Consider the following 25,860-nt stretch of genomic DNA (forward strand, 5'->3'; position numbering starts at 1 on the left):
TGCTCTTGATCTATGTGCCGTGGGAACGTGGCTGTAAAAGTCAAAAGGACTACCAGGCTCACCATGAAAAACAAGCCTCCTATCCCATGTCTCCCCACCCGAGAGCCCCACTTCTCAGAAGCCACCGTTTTCAACTGTTGGTCCTTCCTTCGATGTTTACCGCCATAGCTCTAAATATTATGTTTAAATGCTCTCTTGGTTAATCAACTCTAAGTATTATTCATTATGAAGATGAGAATTTTGTTCTCTTGTACATACCTTTCCTCTTTCCTTCACTCTCTCAGTATACTTGTAACCCCAGCTGTGTTTAGTGAGAACCAGGTGTTAAGTGTTCGTTGATGAGCCAAGCAATAGACTATGATTGTATTCCCCTCCAGTGTACTTCTTTGTTTTTCCTTTAGTTAATAAATGCATGATTATTTCATTTCATTTGCTTGGTTTCTCTTACTTATGCCAAATTTTCCCAACATCCTTCTTTGGCCTTTCAATATAATTTTCTTCCTCTCGCTTTTATTTTTTTCCTTTAAAGATCTCTATCCTGGATCATACCATCTTCCTAAAATAATCTGGACCAACTTTCTCCAGGCAGACGGCACAGATATTATACTGGGACTTTGTGTGTCACTGTCATCCTGGGTATTCCCTCTCTTGCTTCAAGTGTCAGATCTCCTTTTCCCTGAAGCTCGCCTCTTCCTTTTTCTTTGAAGGGTACTTTTCACTTGCTGAAGCCAAGCATGTGCTCCTGAGAAGTGCACAGAAGGTAAATGTGGTGAGATTTGCCATATTCAAAATGTTTTTATTGTTCTCATTTTGACTGCTACTTTAGCTGAGTCTGCTCTGGGCTGAACAAAATTTTCACTCCAAAGGTTGAAGGCATTTTTATATTTTTAGTTTATAATAAAGCTATCAGGAAGTGCAATATGATTCTAATTCTGAGATTCTGTGATCTTCTTTATCACCCAGATCCACGATTTTCACAATCATCACAATCATGTGTCTTAGTAAGGATTTTCAGTCCTAGGAACTTCCTCATATCATTCTCTGAAGATGTCCTTTCCTCTTTGTTTTTGTTCTATTTTTCTGGAACTCCTATTAGTTGGATGAGCATCCTGGATTTATTCTCTAGTTTTTCTAATGTTTTCTTTCCTATATTTCATATCATTACTATTTTTTCTATTTCCTGGGAAACTTCCTCAATTAGGACTAATTGTTATTCTCTTGTTCATGCTTTTATATGTGTTCTACAACAACCAGATAGTTTTGGAGTCAGGAAATATGAAGCAGAAGGAAAAAAGATAGATTGCCTAAGAATAAGGCAATACTTTAAGATTCTGATATTTATTATCTACAGAAACATCCAGCTAGAAGGTAAAAATACATAAAGAAGATAAATCATGAGAAAGGGGATTTGGAATAGGTAGAACATATGGAATAAGTGGAAAGAAATATTTTTATCACACTTAATTTCAAACAGATGGTAAACAAAAAATTTACACATCTCAGAGATCCAACCTGGACACAAAATGTAAAAGCATGAAAAATAAGTACATAAAATAAAAATAAAAATACATATTAGTTTCCTTCCAGTTGCAAAATGATGGAGAAAGGTCTGTAACTAAGGGGCCATCACTGACAAACTACAAGTCTTGTCTGTTTTTCAACTGCCTCCTTCAAAATTTTCCCACATTAGGGGTTTCCCTAGACTCATTTTTAAAAATTCCTCTTTTACTCTGTGTGTGTGTGTGTGTACACACATATACACACATATTGTGTAAGTCAGCTTTTTCACTGATGTGACTAGAAGATCTGACCAGAATAATTTCAGGAGGAAAAGTTTATTTGGGGGCTCACAGTTTCAGAGGTCTCAGTCTATAGACAGCAGGCTCCATTCCTCAGGGCTCAAGGTGAGACTGAACAACATGGCGGAACAATGTGATAGAGGGAAGTGGCTCACACAATGATTGATGATTGATGATCAGGAAGCAGAGAAAGACTCCACATTCCAGATACAAAATATATACCCCATAGCCAAGCTCCCAATGAAAAACTTCCTCCAGCCACACCCCACCTGCCTCCAGTTAATCCCATTAGGGATTAACTCACTGATTAGGTTAAGGCTATAACACTTATCATTTCTCCTCCAAACCTTGCATTGTCTCACACATGAGCTTTGGGGGGACATCATATCTAAACCAGAACACATAGGTATACACATACATACATATATGTAAGTTATTATATATAGGAATATTAATATCTTAAAACTCCTTCTCATCAATTTTTTTATTACAGGTTTAAGTTCAGTTACCCTATTTATTGCAGTGATATATTTATCTCTTCCAACCAAGAATGCTGGGCTCTAGAAAAATCAATGTGTGTCTCTATCCAAGAACAAAGTACAAGGTTGTGTTAAACACAATGACACATCATCCCCCATTTGAAAAGCCCCCTCACCAACCAGCCTGATAGTCAGAACCAGAAGAATCTGCATTTACACCATCCAATAATGTTCATGGACTGCATTCTGTCCTTGCTCCCCATAGTTATCAGCTCCTGAATGACAGGTGTTAGACTTTGGTATCAAGGGAAGAATCAGACACCAGACTTGGAACAGAATAGGTTCTACACCACTAATTCCTGATGGACGTGGGATGCATTTACTTACCCAATTCTCTTCTACTATTCCAATGTGGTATTTGTCATCCCCACCTGGGTCAGCATGTTGCTTCTGCTCAGCGTAAAATTCCTGGAGTGCTGCTAAGGTGTGGGAAGAAAGCTGAGGGGTATCATCATCTTCTGAGTCACTCATTTCACCAACTGCCTGTGACCTGCAGGTCAAGAAGTAAATGTGTTGTGCTGATTTTGATTTCCCTTTCCATCAAATAAAAAGTTTTAAAATATTTCACTCATAGCAAGGACCTAAACTGAAGTAAGTTTTATGAAGAAAATACATACATTCAAAACTTCTGGGATCAACACCTACAAGGGGCTTCTGTTGAACTATTGTTCAACAAACACAAGCTTTTCCTAGAAATGTGTTCAGTTTTTATAAAGGACATTGTGTTAGTCAGTTTTTCATTGCTGTGACCAAAACACCTAACAAGGACAACTGAGAAGAGGTAACGTTGATTCTGAGCTCCTGGGCTTGGTCCATAATCAGCTAGCTCCATAGTTTTGGGCCTGAGGTGAGGCGGAACAATATGGCAGAAGGATGTGGTGAAAGAAAGCTGCTCAGCTCATGGCAGCCAAGAAGCAGAGAGAAGGAGAGAGAGGGAGAGGGAGGTGTGTGGAGAGAGAGGGGGGGGAGGGAGCGGGGAAGAGAGTGAGAGAGAAAGAGGGAGAGAGAGAGGGAGAGGGAGAGATAAAGGGAGAGAGAGAGAGGGAGAGAGAGAGGGAGAAAAAGAGAAAGGGAGAGAGAGAGAGAAAGAAAGGGAGGGGGAGGAGGGAGAGGGAGGGAGAGAGAGAGAGAGAGAGAGAGAGAGAGAGAGAGAGAGAGAGAGAGAGAGAAGCCAGGGACAAAATTAATCCCCAAAGATATGCCCCTAGTGACCTACTTCCTCTTGCCATGTCCTACCTGCCTACAGTTATGACCCAATAGTCTATTCAAATTATTAATCCATTGAATGGATTATCTACCAAGGAGATTACAGCTCTTATAATCTAATCATCGCACCTGTGAACATTCCTGCATTGCCAAATAGTTCTTTGGGGGACACCTCATATCCAAACTATGACATTTTCACACTTTTTATGACACCTTACAGAAGAAAATGTCTATCATGAACATGTAATGACATTTTGCTTCCCCAAAGGTCATAAGCAGACATGTCACAACACAGTCTCTGAATCAGAGATCTTTCTATTTTTAAATATTTTTATTATTTATTTATTTACATGTGGTGCTGAGGATCAAACCCAGTGCCTCGTACATGCTAGGCAAGCACTCTACCACTGAGCCACAGCCCCAGCCCTGAATCAGCGATCATGTTATGCTCAAATACCACTATTTAGGTGAACTAAAGCCCAAGAGTATGTATTGGTAGATATAAAGGATCGATTCAAGAGGAGAGGTATAGAAATTGATATGAAAATTAAAAGGGATAGTAAGGAGAGAGGGAAGAAAAACAGTAAAATAGAGGGAGTTTTTCTATGGGAATCACTATAGAGCTTCCTCAAAACAATAGGCATGGACCAACTAGGCATGGAACCACCATATGACACAGCTGTACCACTCCTTGGTATTTATCTTGAAGATTAAAGTGATCATACTACAGTGATACATGCGTACCCATGTTTATAGCAGCACAATTCACAATGGCCAAACTATGGAACCAGTCTAGGTGTCCATCAACAGACAAATGGATAAAGAAAATGTGGTATATACACACAATGGAGTTTTATTCAGTCATAAAAATAAAATTATGTCATTTGCAGGGAAATGAATGGAACTTGAGAACATTATGTTAAGCAAAATAAATCAAACTAAAAAGGTCAAGATTGTATGCTTTCTTTCATATGTAGAAGTTAAAGCGGAAAAAGGGAAACTAAAGCCCAAGGGTATGTCATTGGTAGATATAAAGAAAGGTGGGAGATCACATGAAAATCAAAGGGAGATCAGTAGAATAGAGGAAAGGGATAGAGGGAGGGAGGAGGGAAGGGAAAGGGGAAATACTAGGGAATGATATAAGCCAAATTATATTGTTATGTTGTGTGCAAGTACAAATATATAACAATAAATCCCACCACTATGCAGAAGTATAATGCACCAATAAGAAAAAGTGAGGGCTGGGGTTGTGGCTCAGTGGTAGAGCACTTGCCTAGCATGTGTGAGGCACTGGGTTTGAGTCTCAGTGCCACATACATATAAATAAAATAACGGTCCACTGACAACTTAAAAATAAACTAATAATTTTTAAAAGAAAGTGTTTTTGTAGAAAATGATAGCCAAGTACAATGACTTGTTGGGGTACTATCCAGAATCAGCCAAACTGTGAGATTTAAGGCATAGTCCTCCAGTTGGCCAAGTCTGTTGGGCCTTCTGACAAAAAATGCAAGTTGAGGGTTTCCCATCAACCTCCTGGCACTGCAGTATGAGAATAAGCGTGCAGCACTGCCAACCCAGAAAGTTTATCTAAACTTCCATGTCCAGTTTTCACTGGGATTTCATTATATAGGCATGGTTTATGAAATGACTGCCCACCTGGCTGAAGTCAGTCTCCAAATTTACCCTCCTCAAGGTTACCCTGAATAACGAAGGCATTCCAAGTGTTTAGAAGTTGCTACCCATGATTCAGGACAAAAGCCAGACATCTCTTTAAGTGAAGTCAAATTCCTTACTACACAGGAGCCAAACACATTTCTAAACCACATTATCTAAGAGCAAAAAATAACCTCCCATTTACTTTTTAAAATATTATGTCTTCACAGTAAGTGCTGTGCTAAAAATCAGCAAAGGTCATGACAAGGGCTCCTGCAGCAGATCTGCTCCCACTGGAAGGCCCATGTGCATGTCTGATTGACAGGGTCCGGGGCAAGTGCCTAGCCGGTGGCTGCAAGGGAGGCTGGGAAAGGAGGACTCAGAACTTGGGAAATTCCCAGGTTTTGGAAGAGTGTTCAAAAGATGCTGGGCAGTTATTCAAGGTGAGAAATGTCAGCTAGATGTTGCTTTTGTTCGCCTTTTCAAAATCAAAGACCTAGCCATTCCATGTAAATCCTTAAAACAACCAAACCCTTCATGTGCCAACTACTGACAACCCAGTATATTTTCATTAAGTACAAATGTTATCAAAGCTCCATCCTTGTCCCCAGTGTCAATCCAATAATGAGGACGAGGATTTGAGAAACAGGAAAGAAAGTTTTATAGATTTGCTAACAAAGGAAAAGCAAAGGGGACTCCTGTCCTAGAGGCTTTGATTCTGCCCATCAAGGGGAACAGAGGACTTTTTTTTTTTTTTTTTTTTGTGGTGCTGGGGATTGAGCCCAGGGCCTTGTGCTTGGCTTGCAAGGCAAGCGCTCTACCAACTGAGCTATCTCCCCAGCCCAGGGGAGCAGAGGACTTTTAAGAGGTGATTCAAAGGCTATATTCCATGTGTTCTGTCTGGAATTGTAATTCATTTGTTAATTTGGGAGATTGTCATTTCTGAGATCTGGTGCCATTCCCAAAGTCTGAATTACTTTTTTCTTGTGGTTGTGTGCTCAAGGACAGATTACTCTGCCTACAATGGGGAAGAAGGGTAATCCTGCTTCCCCTGAGATTAGGAAAGGGGAGAGATTAGGGAGGAACAGGGAAAGAAGAAGACAAAGAAACATGTCTCTTTAAAAATTAAGTCTCATAATATTCTTCTTCTTTATGGCTGAATAGTATTCCATTGTGTATATATGCCAGAGTTTCTTTGTCCATTCATCTGTTGAAGGGCATCTGGCATTTGCAAATAAATGGATGGAATTGGAGAATATCATGCTAAGTGAAATAAGCCAAGCCCAAAAAACCAAAGGCCGAATGTTTTCCCTGATAAGTGGAGGATGATATATAATGGGGGTCGGGGTGGGGAATGAGAGAATGGGGGAACTTTAGAATATGTAGAAGAAAATGAGAGGGAGGGGGTATGAAAAATGGTGGAATGAGACAGACATCATTACCCTATGTACATGTATGATTACACAAATGGTATGAATCTACATTGTGTACAACCATAGAAATGAAATTATGTACCCAATTTGTGTACAATGAATCACAATGCAGTCTGTAAAAAATTAAAAGCTAAATAAAAATAAAAAATAAAAAAAGAAAAAAAAAATAATTAAGTCTCAGTGCCAGAGCAGCAAGGGCTAGAGTCAAAGCATTCAGTGGATCACAGTTACACAAAGAGCTTGTTCCTCTTTCATCAAAGACCTACCATGTAAAAGCTGGCTAATAAGCATCTAGCAGTATAAATTAATCTAAAAATTTAAATAAACCCTCTAAGAGCAAGCGGTTTCCTTTCTTGGAGAGGACTGAACAAAATGAAAGACATATAAATATGATTAGATTAATATAAATTTAAAAAATGAGTGTAACTAAACAATATTATTTAATGATGCATATAATCTATTTATTAAAGATAGATGGATTTTGTTATTAAAAAAATCTCTTCAAATAGAAAACTCCAGTCTGAGAAGATTCACTGGTGAACTTCATTAAACATTTAAAGAGAAATGATGGTAACTTTATGTAAACTCTTCCAGAAAGCAAAGGAGAAAGGAATACTTCCCAACTTGTTTTATGAGACCAAAATAAAAATGCAATCACTAATATTAAAGTTCCTTATCATCAAACTGAAACTAAGTTGCTATCTAACCTTAGAGAAATCAGAAGAACAAAAGATAAAAGCCAAGTTTTCTAAATAAGTCAGTTTTAATAGGCATGAATGAACTTTTTTTAATTAATACAAAATATGAGCCTGAAGTAACCTGATACTAACCAGCTAATTTCCTATTGTTCTGTTTTCCCTACTTCTGCATTATAAGGAAAGTAATTTGAAATGACTAATCTTTTTTTCCTTTGTTTCTGCTTTCTTTAACCCTTCTTTGTCTATAAAACCAACTTCTGCTTGACTCATTTGAATGCTTGTTCTGTTTTATGGAACAAGGTTACCTGATTCTAGAGTCACAATTATAATTAAGATTTTTTTTTTCTTTCTGATTCTGGGGGTTGAACCCAGGGGCACTTTACCACTCAACTACATCTCCTGCCCTTTTTATTTTTTGAGACAGGATCTCACTAAGTCGCTGAGGGCCTGGTTAAGTGGCTGAAGCTGGCTTTGAATTGCAGTCCTCCTGTCTCAGTCTCCTGAGCTGCTGGGCATTACAGGCATGTGCCACAGTGCCTGGCTCAATTAAGTTCCTTAAACTAAATTGATTGTAATTTTATTCTTCAGTAATATTAATATTCCACATGAATACAGAATCAAAACTTCATTATACTACAGAGTAACAAATTGATTACAATGACATATAAAAAGAAAATACATCTTGAAGTATGGCTTATCTCAGGAATACAAGGATGGTTTAAGTTGAAAATATTTACAATCTTGGCCTTTTCAGAAGTTGCTGACCTCTGCTTAACAAAATGAAAGAGAAAAGAAGCCAGGTATGGTGGTGCACACCTTCAGCTCTGCAGGAAGCTGAGGCAGGAAGATCACAGGTGGAAGACAAGCTTAGGCAACTTAGCGAGACCCCTGCATCATAATAAAAATTAAAAGGGTTGGGGATATAGCTTAGTGGTAGAGTACTTGGGTTCAATCCTCAGTACCACAATCAATCAATCAATCAATAAGAAAAAAGCCTATGATCATTTACATAGATACTGCAAAGGTATTTGACAAAATTCAGCATCTACCCACGTTAAAAACTGAGCAACCAGGCATGGTGGTGCATGTCTGTTATCCCAGCAGCTTGGGAGGCTGAGGCAGGAGGATCATGAATTCAAAGCCAGCCTTAGCCGAAGTGAGGAGCTAAGCAACTCAGTGAGACCCTGTCTCTAAATAAAATACAAAAGAGGGCTGGGGATGCGGGTCAGTGGTCAAGTACCCCTGGGTTCAACCCCCCATACCCAAAACAACAACAACAACAACAACAACAACAACAACAAAAAAAAACAAAAACAAAAACAAAAAAAACCTGAGCAAACTAGGTGGAGAAGGGAACTTCTTCAATCTGAAAAAGGGCTTCAACAAAAAAACTGCGAAATGGACATACACTTAATTTAACTCTGTCAAAGTATTTCTACACAATGGGGGAAAGCATAAGACTGAAAAAGATAAATGTCCCTAGTCACATAATTATAAATTAAGTTTTATTTGTGTATATGTGAAACAAATCATGGCATCTAAATCATTTATCAATTTTGTGGCTTGCTTAATATGGGAAACAAATTGTTTCAAGTGTAGACAGATAAAAAAACATTAATCAGAATAATGGCACACTTCACAGAAAATACCAAGGAAACACTGCCCTTATCCAGGTGATCAAAGTCAACACTGGTGGGATGTCATGTTGATAACATATATCCTCTGTGTTGTGATAAGACTGTACCTCACCTCCATATCCTTCCTCCTGAAGAACTCTGAGGCATTTACAAGATACATGACCAGAACTCACTGTGAAGTCATTGTTACGGTCTGAATCTAGAATGTCCCTCAAAGGCTCACATGTTGAGGGCTTTGAAAACCATGTCTGTCTACTCTGTGTCTCTATACATTTGGTTATTCTGTACACAACAACATTTTATATACAAATTAAATTACACAATATGTGATCTTTTGTGAATGGTTGTGTTTAATTTTCTTAAAAAACATAAAATTTTTTTCTTTAGCGTCTGTGTCATTTTACAACACTGCCCCCACCCCCAGCAATGTATGAGAGCTCAATCCTTCCCACCCCCAAACAGTGCTGGGCTTGTGCATGCAAATCACTCAGAGAGATCCACTTTCTTTATATCTTCACCAGGATTTGGTATTTATTTGAGTGGTTTCAATTGGTATGTGGTACTTACTACCTTATGGGAGCTTTAATGTGCATTTCCTGAATACTTAACAACATCCAACATTTTTGTACGTATATTTGTCATCTGTTTTTTACTCTTTGGTGAAATGTTCGCTCATGTCTTTTGTCAGAAGCTAACTGGATTGTTTGAGGTTTTTTACTGTTGAATTTTAAGATACCTTTACGCAGTTTTATATATATTCTAGCTCTGAGTCCTTTGTCAAAAGGATGACTTTCAAATATTCCCGCCCCCTTCCCCCATCTTCAGCTTGTCTTTTTACTCTTCAAATTGTCTTTTACAGATGCAAAGTTTAAATTTTGGTGCAGTACAACATATCAATGTTTTCTTTTATGGATCTCGCTTTAGGTTCCACCTGAGAAAGATTTGCTAAGTACTAGGTCCCCCACCCACTCAAATTTTTATGTAAAATTTCTTCTAGAAGATTTTAAATTTTAAATTTAAATCTATGATTCATTTAATCTTCCTTTGTACTGCCAGTTGCTTTAGCATCATTGGTTGAGAAATTTATTTCTGAAATTACACTTTGAGTTTTGTCAAAAATCAATGGGGTATATTTCTGGGTTCTTTATTCTGTTTCATTGATAAATTTGTCTATTTCTCTAAAAAAAAGTTTTAATTATTATAGCCAAATGTTAAGTCTTAAATTCAGGTAGCATGATTCTTTATATTTTATTTTTCTTATTCAAAACTGCTTTAGTCTACTTCCTTTGCCTTTCCATATGAAGTTTAGGATGAGCTTACCTATAGACAGACAGATAGACACACACACACACACACACACACACAAAATCTTTCTAGGAATTTGGAAAGAAATCTGCTAAACCTGTGTATTGACTTAGGGATAATTGGCATCTTTTCTCAGTGGTACATATCTACATTTATTTAGTTCTCCCTTAATTTATTTAATCAACTAATTATAATTTTCAGTACACAGGCCCCATGTGTTTTGTTAGATTTATAATTATTTCGTTTTGGAGGAACAACTGCAAATAAACTGCACTTTATTTTCTGTTTCAGTGTTAAATGTCATACATAAAAATACTACTGATTTTTATGTTTTGTAACCAGAACATTTATATTAGTTCTGTGAGTTTCTTCAGATTCCTTAGAATTTTAAACTTAGAAAACCATGTCTGTAAACAGAACAGTTTTATTTCTTCCTTTCCTTCATGATGTCATGATGTCATTTATTCTCTTTTCTTGCCATGTTGCACTGGCTAGGACTCCCAGTTCTATGTTTTAGAGTGATAAGAGCAGACATCCAGATTTGTCTGTATTTTTTATGTGTGTGTGGTGCTAGAGATTTAACCCAGGACCTTGTGCCTACTAGGTAAGTATTCCACCACTTAGCTGCATTTCCAACTCTAATCTTTTCCAAGATTTTAAGTGGAAAAACATTCAATCTTTCAGAGATAACTATGTGTTTGGCTCTTTTTGTAGATGTTCTTTATGTCAAGTTGAGGAAGTCCCCCTATTAAGTAGTTTGCTAAGAGTTTGGTTATGAATTGGGTTGAAATTTCAAATGCCTTTTGTGCATTAACTTATATGATCATGTGATTTTTCTTTACCCTATGTTAAATTCATTGATTCTCTTTTTTTAAAGTTCATTGATTTTCTTTTTTTTTTTAAATTGTAAACAAATGGGATACATATTGTTTCTCTGCTTGTACATGGAGTCAAGGTATACCATTTGTGTAATCATAAATTTACATAGGGTAATGTTGTTTGATTCATTCTGTTATTTTTTTCTCCCCCCCCACCCCTCCCACCCCTCTTTTCCCTCTATACAGTCCTTCCTTCCTCCATTCTTGCCCCCCTCCTTAACCCTAACCCTAAACCTAACCCTAACCCTCACGCTAACCCCTCCCACCCCCCATTATATGTCCTCATCTGCTTATCAGCGAGATCATTTGTCCTTTAGTTTTTTGAGATTGGCTTATCTCACTTAGCATGATATTCTCCAATTTCATCCATTTGCCTGCAAATGCCATAATTTTATCATTCTTTATGGCAGAGTAATATTCCATTGTATATATATGCCACAGTTTCTTTATCCATTCATCAATTGAAGGACATCTACGTTGGTTCCACAATCTGGCTATGGTGAATTGAGCAGTTATGAACATTGATGTGGCTGTATCTCTGTAGTATGCTTATTTTAAGTCCTTTGGGTATAGGCCGAGGAGTGGGATAGCTGGGTCAAATGGTGGTTCCATTCCAAGCTTTCTGAGGAATCTCCATATTGCTTTCCAGAGTGGCTGCACTAATTTGCAACCCCACCAGCAATGTACGAGTGTACCTTTTTCCCCACATCCTCGCCAACACCGATTGTTGCTTGTGTTCTTGATAATCGCCATTCTAATTGGGGTGAGGTGGAATCTTAGGGTAGTTTTGATTTGCATTTCTCTTATTACTAGAGATGTTGAACATTTTTTCATATATCTGTTGATTGCTTGTACATCTTCTTCTGTGAAGTGTCTGTTCATTTCCTTAGCCCATTTGTTGATTGGATTATTTGTATTCTTGGTGTAGAGTTTTTGAGTTCTTTATATATTCTGGAAATTAGCGCTCTATTTGAAGTATGAGTGGCAAAGATATTCTCCCACTCTGTAGGCTCTCTCTTCACATTACTGATAGTTTCTTTTGCTGGGAGAAAGCTTTTTAGTTTGAATCTATCCCAGTTGTTGATTCTTGCTTTTATTTCTTGTGCTATGGGAGTCCTGTTAAGGAAGTCTGATCCTAAACCAACAAGTTGAAGATTTGGACCTACTTTTTCTTCTATAAGATGCAGGGTCTCTGGTCTGATTCCGAGGTTCTTGATCCATTTTGAGTTGAGTTTTGTGCAGGGTGAGAGATAGGGGTTTAATTTCATTCTGCTGCATATGGATTTCCAGTTTTCCCAGCACCATTTGTTGAAGAGGCTATCTTTTCTCCATTGCATATTTTTGGCACCTTTGTCTAGTATGAGAAAATTGTATTTATTTGGGTTTGTGTCCATGTCCTCTATTCTATACCATTGATCTACCTGTCTATTTTGGTACCAATACCATGCCGTTTTTGTTACTACTGCTTTGTAGTAGAGTTGAAGATCTGGTATTGCGATACCCCCTGCTTCGTTCTTTCTGCTGAGGATTGCTTTAGCTATTCTGGGTTTCTTATTCTTCCAGATGAATTTCATAATTGCTTGCTCTATTTCTGTAAGGTACATCATTGGGATTTTAATTGGAATTGCATTGAATCTGTATAGCACTTTTGGTAGTATGGCCATTTTGACAATATTAATTCTTCCTATCCAAGAACATGGGAGATCTTTCCATCTTCTAAGGTTTTCTTTAATTTCTTTCTTTAGTGTTCTGTAGTTCTCATTGTAGAGATCTTTCACTTCTTTTGTGAGATTGATTCCCAAGTATTTTATTTTAGTTCACTGATTTTCTAATAGTGGACTGTTTTACATTCCTGGAATGAGTCTCACTTGGCTATGGCATATAATTCTCTTATATAAGGCTAGATTCTCTTTGCTAATATTTTGTTGAGGAGTTCTGTTTCTACGTAAATGAGAGATTTTGGTCTGTAGTTTTCTCATTTTGTTTTGGTATCATGGTAATAATACTGGTTTCATCTAATGACATGGAAATTGCTCCTATTTTCTGGAAAAGACTTTGTAGAATTGGTGCTAATTTTTCAAATAGTTAGTAAAGTTTTGCAGCAAAACCATTTGCTTTGTTTCCAATTGTGTTCCCATTCCCCAGATTCATACACTGAAGTTCAATGTAATTGTATTTGGAGATACAGTCTGTGAGGAGTTCATATGTTAAATGAAGTCATACAGGTAGGGCCCTAATCTATTAGGCTCCTGCTATACTTTGAATCTGGAATGTTCCCCAAAGCCCATGTGTTAAAGGATTGGTTCTCAACCAGTGGTGCTAATGGATGGTGGGAGAATAATCTAAGAGGTGGGGGGGCAGTTAGTTCACTGGGTCATGTCCTTGAAGGAAATATTGGGAACCAACCCTTTTTCTCTTCCTATCTCTTTCATTTCCTGTCATGAGAAGAGCAACTTGCTCATGTATTTCCCACCATGACACTCTGCCTCACCAGGCCCAAAAGCAACAGGGCTAAGCAACCACGGACTGAAATCTCCCAAACTGAAATCAATTTAAAATCTTTTTAAGTTAATTATCTCACATATTTTGTTACAGTAATGGAACACTATCTAACATATGCCTTATAAGAACAGACACAGAACTGGCTTCCTCTCCGATATGTGAGGACACAGTGAAAAGATAGGAAGAAAGCCCTCCCCAGGGTACCCTACTGGTACCTTCATCTTAAGACACTGCAGTCAACAGAACTACAAGAAGTAAATCGCTGTTTGAGTCATGCTACTCCATTTTGTTATAGCAGCTATAATAGAAAAATACACCATCTGAGACCCAAAAGATTCTATTTTGGGGAGGTTCTTAATATCAAATTCAATTTCTTTAAAACTTATAGGACTATTCACATTATCTATTCCACATTGGGTGAGTTTTGGTAGTTTGTTGGTTTTGAAGAATTGGTTCATTTCATCCAGGTTGTTATATTTATGTGTACAAAGGGGTCTGTGTGTTTACTTAATGCATTTGCAATGTTGGTAGGATCTTAGCAATACCCAATTTTATTCCTAAAATTAGGAATTTCCTTTATTTTTCTTTTTTTAGTCTTACTATTGCTTTGTCAATTTTATTGATCCATTCAATATTTTGTTAGATCACTGATTTTCCTCCATTTTTTATTTTCAATTTCATTGATTTCTGCTCTTTATCTCCTTCTTTCCTCTTTCTTTGTGTTTATTTTGCTCTTTTTAAGCTACATTTTTGAAGTGGGAGCTTAAAATACTGATTTGAGAACATTCTTTCTAATGTGTTCAGTGATACAGTTTTCTTAGTGACATCCTACCAAATCTGTACACCTTTCTTCCCCATTTACTCAGTCCAATGTATTTTTAAATTTCTCATTGACCCATAAGTTGTTAGAAGGGTTTATTTAGTTTTACATGTGTTTGGAGATACTCTGGTTAGCTATTTTCTAGTGTATGTAGTTTCAACTTTTAAAAAAGTTTGGAAGTCTGTGTTATGACCCGAGATACTCTCTATCTTGGTGTCTGAAATGATGTTATATTTTGGTGTCACTGGGTAGAGGGTTCCATAAACATAGACACATCCTTTAGGTTGATGCTCCTATTAAGTTCTATATCCTTTTGTCTAATAGTTTGTCTAATAGTTCTATCAATTGCTGAGAGAGGGAACTGAAGCCCCCACCTATAATTTTGGATTTATCTATTTCTTCTTTCAGTTCTATCAATTTTTAATTTTATCTTTCTCGTCATTTAAAACACTTTTGTTTGGTGACCACTAGACTTTTGGAATTGCTGTGTTCTTGATGAATTAGTCCTTTTATTATTATGCAATATCTTTCCTTTTTGCTGGTGATTTCTTTTCTCTTGGATCTAGTTTATCCAGAATAAAGTACTCATGATTTTGAAAAAAAAAAAAAAAAAAAAAAAAAACATGGTATATATTTTTCCTTCCTTTTACTTTCATTGTTTTTGAAGTAAGTTTCTTATAGACAGCACATATAGCTAGGATTTTAAAACAATTCATTCTAAGCTTTGTCTTTTTATGGTATAATTATTTTTTATTTTTTAGTGCACTGTAGTTATACATAATGTGGGGTTCACTTTAACATATTCATAGATGAATATAACAAAGTTTTCTCCATTTCAATCCCCAGTACTATTCCTTTTTCTCCCTTCCTCCTTCGCCCTGATTTCCCTCCTCTACTCTATTGGTCTTCCTTCTATTTATTTATTTTTAATTGATATGTTATAATTACACATAAAATTGGGATATACTGTGATATATTTATACATGCACAAAGCATAATTTGGTCGACTTTATTCCCCAGTTCTTCCCTTTGCTTCCCCTCCCCTCTTTTTCTTGATCCTCTGCTTCTACTCTACTGCTCTCCCTTCTATTTTTATGAGGTCCCCTTTGTCCTTTCTAGCATCCACATATGAGAGGAAACATTCTACCCTGACTTTGAGTCTGGCTAAGTGCTGTCTCCTAATTGGTCTACTGTTTAGACCTTTTATACTTAATATTATTGACGTTTGGTGCTTGGGCCTGCTATTTTATTATTTGCTGTTCCCATCTTCTGTTTTTCATTCATTTCATTTTCTAGTCTTCATGTATGTTATTTGAATGTTTAGAATGGCGATTATCAAGAATACGAGCAACAACAGGTGTTGGCGAGGATGTGGGGAGAAAGGTACACTCATACATTGCTGGTGGGACTGCAAATTAGTGCAGCCACTCTGGAAAGCAGTGTGGAGATTCCTTAGAAAACTTGGAATGGACCCTCCATTTGACCCAGCTATCCCACTATACCCAAAGGACTTAAAATCAGCATACTACAGAGATACAGCCACATCAATGTTCATAGCTGCTCAATTCACAATAGCCAGACTGTGGAACCAACCTAGATGCCCTTCAATTGATGAGTGGATAAAGAAGCTGTGGTATATATATACAATGGAATATTACTCAGCCATAAAGAATGATAAAATTATGACATTTGCAGGAAAATGGATGAAATTGGAGAATATCATGCTAAGTGAGGTAAGCCAATCTCAAAAAGCCAAAGGACGAATGATATCGCTAATAAGTGGGTGATGACACATAATGGGGGGAGGGAAGGGTTAGTGTTAGGGTTAGAGTTAGGGTTAGGGAGGGGGGCAAGTATGGAGGAAGGAAGCTCTGTATAGAAGGAAAAGAGGGGTGGGAGGGGTGGGGGGAAGGGAAAAATAACAGAATGAATCAAACAACATTACTCTATGTAAATTTATGATTACACAAATGGTATGCTTTTATGCCATGTACAAACAGAGAAACAACATGTATCCCATTTATTTACAATAAATTAAAAAAAAAAAAAGAATAAACTGGATTTAGGCGGGGAAAAAAAAAAAAAAAAAAAAAAAGAATTCTATTAGTACCAGAAGACACATGGACAAAATACTTGAACAGGTACTTCATAAAACATAATGTACAAATAGTAAAAAAATCATATTCAAAGGGATTCAACTTTATGATTCATCAGGGAATGCAAATTATAATGAGATACTACTACATACCTACCACATTGACTAAACTTTAAAAAGGCTAACAATGCTAAGTGTTTTTTGAGGATTTGGAAATTGCCTACTCTATTGGTTAAAATATAAATTGATGCAAACACTTTGATATCAACCTTACAACCTCCAATCAGCAATATGAAGCTCACATAAATCACATGAAAAGACATGTAAAAATGCTCCAAGTAAAAATATGTAATAGCAAAAATTAAACAACAGAAATCTTGAACCACTAGGCATTATACAATCTACTACTGTATAACCCTACAATGGAATACTACAAAGCAAGGAAAATTTGGTTGCATTTTCTCCATTATTGGTTATTATTTTATTATTTAAGTGTTTAAGGGTTATAGCATAATTCTTACCATATCAGTCGACCTTCAAATGATATTACACCTCTTCATGTATTGTATAAGACACAATTGTATACATCCTCCAAGCCTTTCTGTTAAAATGTTTTACTGTTATTTTTGTTATAAATTTTATACTAAGTTAAATTTAAAAATTTTACCTGTGTATGGATGTGTTGTGTGTGTTAGTTACTGGGGGTTGAACCCAGGGGTACTCTACCACTGAGTCAAATCTCAGTCTTCTTTATTTTGAGACCAGGCTTTGCTTAAGTTGGTCAGGTTGGCCTTGAACTTGCAATTCTCCTGCCTCAGCTTCCTAAGTCACTGGGATGATAGGTGTGCATAAACCTCAGTTGGCAAAAATCTTCCCCTTTTATCTATACAGTAGCCATTTTCATGTTGCATAAATGTCATTTATGATATCACTTACTTCTGCCTGAATAGCATTAACATTCCCTGTAGTAGTTTAAATGTGATGTATTCTCTGTTTTTGTGAAATGTCTCTTTACAGAGAATACAACATGGATATGTTTGTTTTTTCTTCCGGTCCAGGTACTCCTACACTGTCTACTCACTGCATTGTTTTGAAATAAAAGGTGCCGGCATCCCTACTTTTGCACTTTTGTGTACTTCTTTCCCAGTGGTTTCAACATTTTTCTATTCGTTACTGTTTTTGAGCATTTCATTGTGATGTGTCTCGGTGTGGTTTTCTACATGTTCCTTGTACTTCAGGTTTATGGAGTTTCTTGGAACTGTGAGTTTAAAGGTTTTCATCAAATTTGGAAAAATCTGGGCCATCACTTCTCAAGTATTTTTCTGCTGCCCTTCCTTACCCCAACTGCATAGATATCATGTAGCTTAAAATTGTCCCATAGTTCTCTGATGCTTCTTTCTTTGTACCTCACTGTGAGTTTTTAGACATTACTCCTCAAAGTCTAATTAACTGTTAACTCCACCCCATGCAACTGTCACCTCAGACATCACACTTTTCATCTCCAGAAGTTAGAATTGAGGTTTTTAAAATTTTTCATATTTCTATTTAACATGTTCTATTTTTCCTCTAGCTTTTTGAACTAACAGAACAAAATTTAGCTATTTTATTGACTCCTAATTCTGACATTGTGATCTGTTCTGGGTCAGTTTCAGTCGACTGATTTTCTAATAATTTTGGGTTGTATTCTCTTGCTTTGGGTTGTGTTCTTTTGACTGGTGATTTTAAAAACTGAATATCAGACATTATGAACTTGTATGGAAGATATTTTTGTTTTCTTATAAATATTATTGAGATTTATTCTGGAGTAGATGCTTGGCAACAATTTGATTCTTTCAAATTTTTAAGATTGCTAGTTGGGCATGGTGGGCACACCCGTAATTCCATTGGCTCAGGAGGCTGAGGCAGGAGGATTGCAAGTTCAGAGCCAGCCTCAGCAACTTTGTGAAAACCTGTCTCAAAACAAGAAATAAAAAGGACTGGGGTATAGCTCAGTGGTAAAGTGCCCCAAGTTTCAATCCCCAGTACAGAAACAAACAAAAAACTTTTTAAAAAGATAACTACGCAAGAACGGAGCAGCATTTAGCCCAGTACTAACTACTCACCACTACGAAGCTAAACATCTAAGTACTCTATCCAACACCCCATGAATTATTAGGTTTTACCAGTCTAGCTGCTGGGAGTAGGTCTTTTCTTGGTCTTGAGTGAGTTCTGGTACTGTTCTTCTAAATCCCTGCAAGTGTTTCTTTCCTTTGCCTCAGGTAGTTTCTCAAGGAAGTCCCTCTGCAGATCTCTAGAGTTCTTTCTCTATGCCGCTCTCCTTCCTAGTACTCAGCATGCACTCCAGGCAGGTTGGCTGACCCAGAATCTTAGCATCTCTTAACTCAGAGTCTGCTGGATTCTGCCCAGGTTTTCCCTCCCTGCACGGGGACCATTCACTCAAAGGAGTGAATGGGACCATCATCAGGCTCAGTTTGTTCCCCATTCTCAGGACTCACTGGTCTTGTTGGCCAGTGTCCAGTATGCTGAAAAGCTGTGTGTGTGGTGTGTGGGTAGATAGGTGGACAGTGAAAGAAAAACCCGAGATTAAAATACTGATTACCTCTGGGAGTGGGGAATATGCTTGGAGAGGAACACAATCTTGTTAATGTTATATGTATTAAGGTGGTGACAGATAACTGATGTTCCTGTTGTTGCTAAACTTTTAATTATTTCTACATGTATTCAGCATTTAATAAAAATGTTAGCTTATATTAGCAGAGACTTGTGGATTTGATTTTTAAATAAAAAGTGCTTGAAATGGCTTCTAAACAATTCGATATCTTATCAGAATTCTAAAATCTTTCAAAGAACTTATATAAAACTCACAGAAAACTCTTTTCTTCTGACATTGTTTACACTGTAGATTTACCTACATTAGTGTTATGAAATCAGTGTAGGACAACATCAGCATTTTAAAAATTAGAACAAGAGCTGGGGACATAGCTCAATGTTAGAGCAAGTCCCCCAGGTTTAATCCCCAGCACTACAAAAACCAAAACCAAAAACAAAGCCCCAGGATATTATCAGAGTACATGGTTTGTGGAAGACTGAAGTACTGCTGTATCACAAACCCACTTGTGTGTACTGGGTTATATGTCATGATGCAAAACTTATGTGGGTTTTGGTTTTAAATGTTTCAAGAATCCCTTTGTTATCTACTTGTAATGTGCACACTTTTCCATCTCAAGATGTAGATGTTTAATCTAGTATTTTATCAGATCATTTACATGACTTTTTCCTAAGTCAGATATTTGACGATACTGTTTATGACACTATGTTCTCTTAGACATTCAAGTAGTATGGTACAGTACCGAAAGCATGAACTCTGAAACCAAATTACCTTGGTTTAAATCATGGCTTTGCCACTTACTACCTGCATATCCTTGTTCAAGTATTTAACTTTTCTGTGCTTTAATTTTCTAATTTATAAAATGGAGACTATCTTTTTCACAGGGATACTACGAGTTAAATGGGTGTCTACTATGTGCCTACAATAGTCCTTGGCACATCCTGGGAACACAAATGTAACCTATCAGTGAGTGGGCATGCTCAGTGCATAAAAGGGATGAGTAAAACTGGACCACAGAAAATCAATCATTAAGTTAAAGGGATTAATATGAGGTGTGATAGGAAACTTGCCCAGCATGGTGAATGCTACCAGCAGTGAGCCAGGTGTACTTCTGGCTTTTGTTTTTTGTTTTGAGATGAGGTCTGTGTTGTTCAGAATAGTCTTGAATTTATGGATTATGGATTCAAGTAATTCTCCTGCCTCAGCCTCCCAAGTGTGGGGACTACAGGTGTGCACAACCACTCCTAGCTTTACTTTAGGTTCTGACTTGTTGCTGCTATCATATTCAGATTCTAAAATATTTTTTTCTCATTTTTAAAAACCTCTGAAATTAGAATGTGATTTTCAAATGGTGGTATATAAATCTGTCAGCATGTTTTCTTAAGATATGGTAGAGGGCTGGGGTTGTGGCTCAGTGGTAGAGTGCTTGCCTAGCATGGGTGAGGTGCCGGGTTCAATTCTCAGCACCACATACAAATAAATAAAGGTCCATTGACAACTTAAAAAAAAAAAAAATCTTAAAAAAAAAAAGATATGGTAGAACCATAAAAATAGTATCTCAGATCTGATGAAATAGAGTCATTACTGTTATCAATTTTAGGCAATAGTGCACCATGTAGCATCCATCAGTTTACAGCCTCAGAGTGGTCAGATCAAGGTAAGATTGTTATGGAAGTCAACAGTGTACAGATGGAATATCCATGAAATGAATGGTAAGAGTATATAAAGGTTATTAGAGAGGATTCTGGGAAGACAGCAGGTTATTAGAGGAGAGGATTCTGGGATGATTGGAGGCAACAGGACTGTTTCCCTACCTAGATAATTGTATTGGCATAATCTGTTTGATGTAAGTGTTTGGAACTCTATAGTCTATTGAAAGACTTAAATGGTAAGTTCTGGTCAGTTTCAGTTATTAGCCAGGCAGCAGCTACCTAACCCCATGGCAAGCAGCTGTGCATTTGTTCCTGTTTTGTGTCCAGCAGTGAATACTTAAAAAGGTCAATACCATTGGAAAAAAAATTTTGTTCTTTTGTAGTGCTGGGGGTTGAACCTAGAGTCTCACACATGCTATGCAAGCACTCTACCACGAAGCTACATCCCTAGTACTGGAAAAAAGTTTAATGTTACTCATAATTACCTTCTGAATGAGAGGCGCACCATGTCACACAGGGCCACATGAAACCTTGACACTAACAAGGTCAGGACACAGACAAGAACTGGGACAACAGTTTATTGCCTAAGTGATAGGAAAGAAGTAGGTAGGGACATCCCCTGTAGGGCAGGAAGCAAAAGACACACATTCTACAGTTTGCAGTCAGAAAGTCTGGGATACCGCTTGTGTGTGCCAGTAAGACCTGGCTTAAAAGGAAGATATGAAAATATTGGTCATTAGTTTACCCCTGTAATTAAAGGTTGCCAAATAGACAAATGAAAAATCTAAGACACAGAATAGTTCCAAGGGCAGCTTGGCTCTGCCAATGTTCCAGGAACAGCTTACACAAAATATCAGGAGTCAGGGTAAATAATAAGGACCTCGGTAAATCTGTGTTCTGATTACTGCTTCTGACTGCAGAGTTATGGATACACACAGGTAGTGGTCACTGTTCACTGCAAATCCCTTCCCGTACAGCTAAAAAGTGACTTTCAGAGGATTTGAATTGCCAGTACCTTTCCCTACCTGTGCTTTCATTTTTTTTCCTTTTTCCCTCTGGGAGAGGACTGGAACATTCAAAAGGAACTGCACATACAGGGGAACTTAGAATGCCACTAGCACACATGCTCTAGGAAAGTCATGGGCTCAGAAAAGACCTCAGAATCCTTAAGTTAACAACTCTGGTTGATCCCAGTCAAGAGACAAACTGATGCAGGAACATCACAAGTTCAGGGCTAGCTTGGGCAACTTAATAAAACTGTCTCAAAAAAAAAAAAAAAGTCTTTGGGATAGAGTTCAGTGGTGGAACGCTTGCTTAGCATATAGGGTCCTGGGTTCAGTTCCCAGTACCAAAAAATAAAAAATAAAATCCAGTTTCCTGGCAGAATTGAAGATACAACTAATTCCTGATCAAAGTTGCAATACAATACTGCCTGGAAGGGCTGAAAGAAAAACAAATGTGTATGTACATATATGTATGTGTCCATATACATACATAAAGACACACATACATGTGTGTATGCATATATGTCCTTGGTATAGACAGAAATATTTCAATTTTTATTTATTATTACTAAACATTTTCCAAAGTCATGTCTCTGGTGAAGGGTTTTTAAATTCAGAAATAAAACATGAAAACTGCAACATTAAGGGCAAAACAAAGAATTTCAAAGAGTAGGTTAAGAAAATTGCCTAATTAAATGATTATAATTAAACTTTTATCTATATTTTATATGAATTTGGTCCCAAAATAAATGTTTAAAGGTTTATCAGATCCATTCCTTCAGTAACCGCTTACCAGTGTACTACCATTTACCAAATACTGCACTCGGGGACTGAACTCAAAGTCCCCATCCTTTTGGATCTTAAAGTTAAGCAAGGCAGAAAGAGACTCCAAACAATGTAAGTGAAGTGTATGACAGATGACAGTAAGATCAATGGAGGAACACAAGGAGAGTGTAAGGGGCCGCAACTGTAGCAATCATAGACTGTTTCCCACATTATTAAAATAAGGTAAAAAGTCTACCACTTGTTCAGTGGGGAAAAAATCAAAATCTGCTAATAAATATTACCAGAGATTAAATTAAATGAATGTTATTAATATGCTTTGAAACTTAAGTCACTACTTTATCATATTTATATAATTTCTATGTGAGTTTGTAAAATTGCTGTGAAAGAGATTTTTCAAGTCCATAAGAGTTGGAAAGTGATATGTTCCTATTAAACTGAACATAGGCCTTTATGTGACTCATACTTTTTAGATCTATGGTTCTCATGGGAGAACCAGGAGCTATTTTGCTTCTCAGTAAAAAATGTGGCAATGTCTAAAGAAATTTTTTGGTTATTATAATTAGGTAGGGTGCTATTGGCAACCAGTAGGTATAGTCCAAGGATTCTACTGAACTTTCTATAATTATAGGTTAGCTCTCCACCACAGGAATTATCCAGTCCAAAATGGCCACAGTGCTGAGATTGAGAAAGGATGGAGACACAAAGAAATAATCGTGATAATGTGGTGAGACCTCTATTATAAGAGTGCTGTTTGGTACAATGGGATCAGTGGGAATAGCCTGAGTTAGGACAAAAATGAAACAGCAGCTGGCATTTTAACTTGGTGGGAGAGAGAGGAAAGAATGAAGAGGATTACAAAAAGATGGAACAGCATGAGTAAAGGGGTGGACACACTAATGTGTAGCATCAGCAGGGATCAGGAGAATCCTAATTGGGCTGCGGTTGGCCTCTATTTGTATAAAATTCTTCAGTTTTCATATACGCACCAAACATACTTAAAGCAAACCTGCTATACTGTGTAACTCCTAGAATCATATTGCCTTCTGTAAGAAATTTAGGTCAAAACAATACCATGCAGCAGAAAACAGCATTAACCTAGAATCCATCCCAGACTCCTTAGTAAACTGCAAGGAGAGGGAGAGGTTAACTAGGGTAGTTTGCAAGGCTCTGTGAATGGAAAAGAATGGCCTATGTGCTGCCTAATTCATTTTTATGTACTGCTGACTGCACCTTGAAACTTACTTCCAAAAAAGACCAAAATCTTGCATTCTTTCCATCTTTGCATATGTAGTTTCTCTGCTCTCTCTTTATATCTCACTATTGGACTGCAGGGTGCAGCTCAGGGTAGAGCATTTGCTTGGCATGTTCAGGGCCCTGGGTTGGATCCCCAACACCACAAAAAAGTTAAAATAAGTTTAAAAATAATAATCAAAATTCAAAACGAAAGTTCTATTTATCCTTTTTAACTTAAGAAAAACCACTGAGGTAAAACTGACATAGGAAAAAAGCTGCCCATAAAGGTACAATGGAGTGAATTTTGGTATGGATAGTCCATGTGGCCACTTCCCCTATGGCCTTCTTACATTACACGTGGCTTCCTCCGGGGAAGTCTTCCCTGTCCTGTGTTCAGTTCACAGTATGATCCTACTATGGTCAAGTTCCAGTACATGGCAGGGCACTTGCCTCTGAATTCCTCAACCTACAGATGATTGGATGATCGCCCTGAAGTAGGAGACTGGGCTGTGCATTTCTCAAATTGCATTCATCAAATATCTGGGGTCAAACAAGAAAAGGAGAGCGGCCCAGTCCTGCCTCTGCTCAGAAGGAAGGGAGGCCTCCACGGGCGGCCATACCCGGGGGTTTACAATTCCCCCCAGCCTACAGTTTAGTTAACCGTGCGGTCCAAAGCTGGGTTGCAGATGCGCGCGGTCCAGGACGCATCCCTGCTGGCACCAGAGCCCACCGACCTAGCAACTAGGTCTCCACCCTTGGACAAGCTCTAGCTCACCCACCAGGATCCTCCACCACCACTGCACAGGACAAACGGTGCGAAACAAACGATAAAAACCAAACCGAGCCCAAAGCCCCTCCGCATATCGATGCCGCCCCACCCGCACGTCCTCGCTCCACTCACCAGCCTCGAGTGCGCAGCCGCCCTGGCGCGATCCGAGCGCGGCTGTGGAGACCGCGGGGAGAGGGGAGGTGCGGAGCCGCCCGCGCAGGCGCAGACCCCGGCGAGGCGGGCGCCTTCCGGGAACGTTTCTATCTGGCTGATAGTGGCCACGAGGGCCAAGTCCTGCTGGGAACCCTCCCATCTGGCTTGTGTCTCATCAGTTGCCTCCAAGAATGGTGCCCCCCCCCCCCAAAAAAAAAAAGAAGAAAAAATTAAGATTTTTAATGAGATTCAAGTTAAGTCCACTAATTTGGCACCGAGGTGCAGGTTTTCAGAATCCAGGCCTCGTTTACCTAGTGTTATGATTGAAATGTATAAACAATATTGGTCGGGTTAGGAAAAAAACCTTTCAGTCTTTTGCATCCATCAATGCATATTAAAGCAAACACATAGTTCCATAAATATTTTTGTTAACTACACCTACTACCTACAGTACTTGGCACATATAAACTCTTATTAGAACGTTCCCTTTCACCTTGGGAGAAAAGATGTTTTACATTCACCAGGACAATCTATATTATGTTCCTACCTCTCACCTCCATTTCCTTTACCAATTTCATGATTTTGCAAGTTGTATATATCCTACGAAGCAGTTTGATTTTCTGGTGTAAATGTTCAACTCTTAAATGATATCATTCAATAGTTCACGAGTAGATTTATGACTGGATGGGCTATAATTTCTATTTAAAGTGCTGTTTCCAGTAGCCCACATTTTGACTTTGATCTTAATTGATGTCTATTAAACCAAATATTTAAAACCGGGTGTAACTTAGCAAAGGAGCAGGAAAGAAAATGTATTAAATAACATAAACTAAGAATAACAAACTTTTACAGCAGTATAATTTTTTACAGAGGTAGTGATCCATACATAGGGGACTGCCTTACCTTATAATTTAACAGAAAAGCTTATATTAAAGCAAATTATTGTTGTTCTGAAACAGTCTGTTTTCAAAACTTCCATTGCTTTAATAGCATGTAAGACACAAGTTACCTTCATGTAATATATTTTACTATATGGTATTTTTGCAATTAAAGTGACCACAGACATTAGAGAGCTTATTTACATCTCCAC

The 25,860-nt window shown here is 37.7% G+C and overlaps 1 protein-coding gene across 1 annotated transcript in view; it reads right to left on the bottom strand.

The window, feature by feature from the left end:
* EEF1AKMT1 (EEF1A lysine methyltransferase 1) overlaps window positions 1-24,886 on the bottom strand; it is a 38,383-nt gene extending 13,497 nt beyond the window's left edge. The window contains exons 1-2 of the mRNA XM_079138880.1: window positions 24,750-24,886; window positions 2,666-2,828 (exon numbers count right to left, since the gene is read on the bottom strand). Coding sequence (XP_078995006.1) covers window positions 2,666-2,809 — 144 coding nt within the window. The 5' untranslated portion in view covers window positions 2,810-2,828; window positions 24,750-24,886. The remainder of the gene's footprint in view (window positions 1-2,665; window positions 2,829-24,749) is intronic.
* Between the last annotated feature and the right edge of the window lie 974 nt (window positions 24,887-25,860).

Source organism: Sciurus vulgaris (genome assembly GCF_902686455.1).
Source record: "Sciurus vulgaris genome assembly, chromosome: 4".
In the NCBI taxonomy this organism is placed as follows: domain Eukaryota; kingdom Metazoa; phylum Chordata; class Mammalia; order Rodentia; family Sciuridae; genus Sciurus; species Sciurus vulgaris.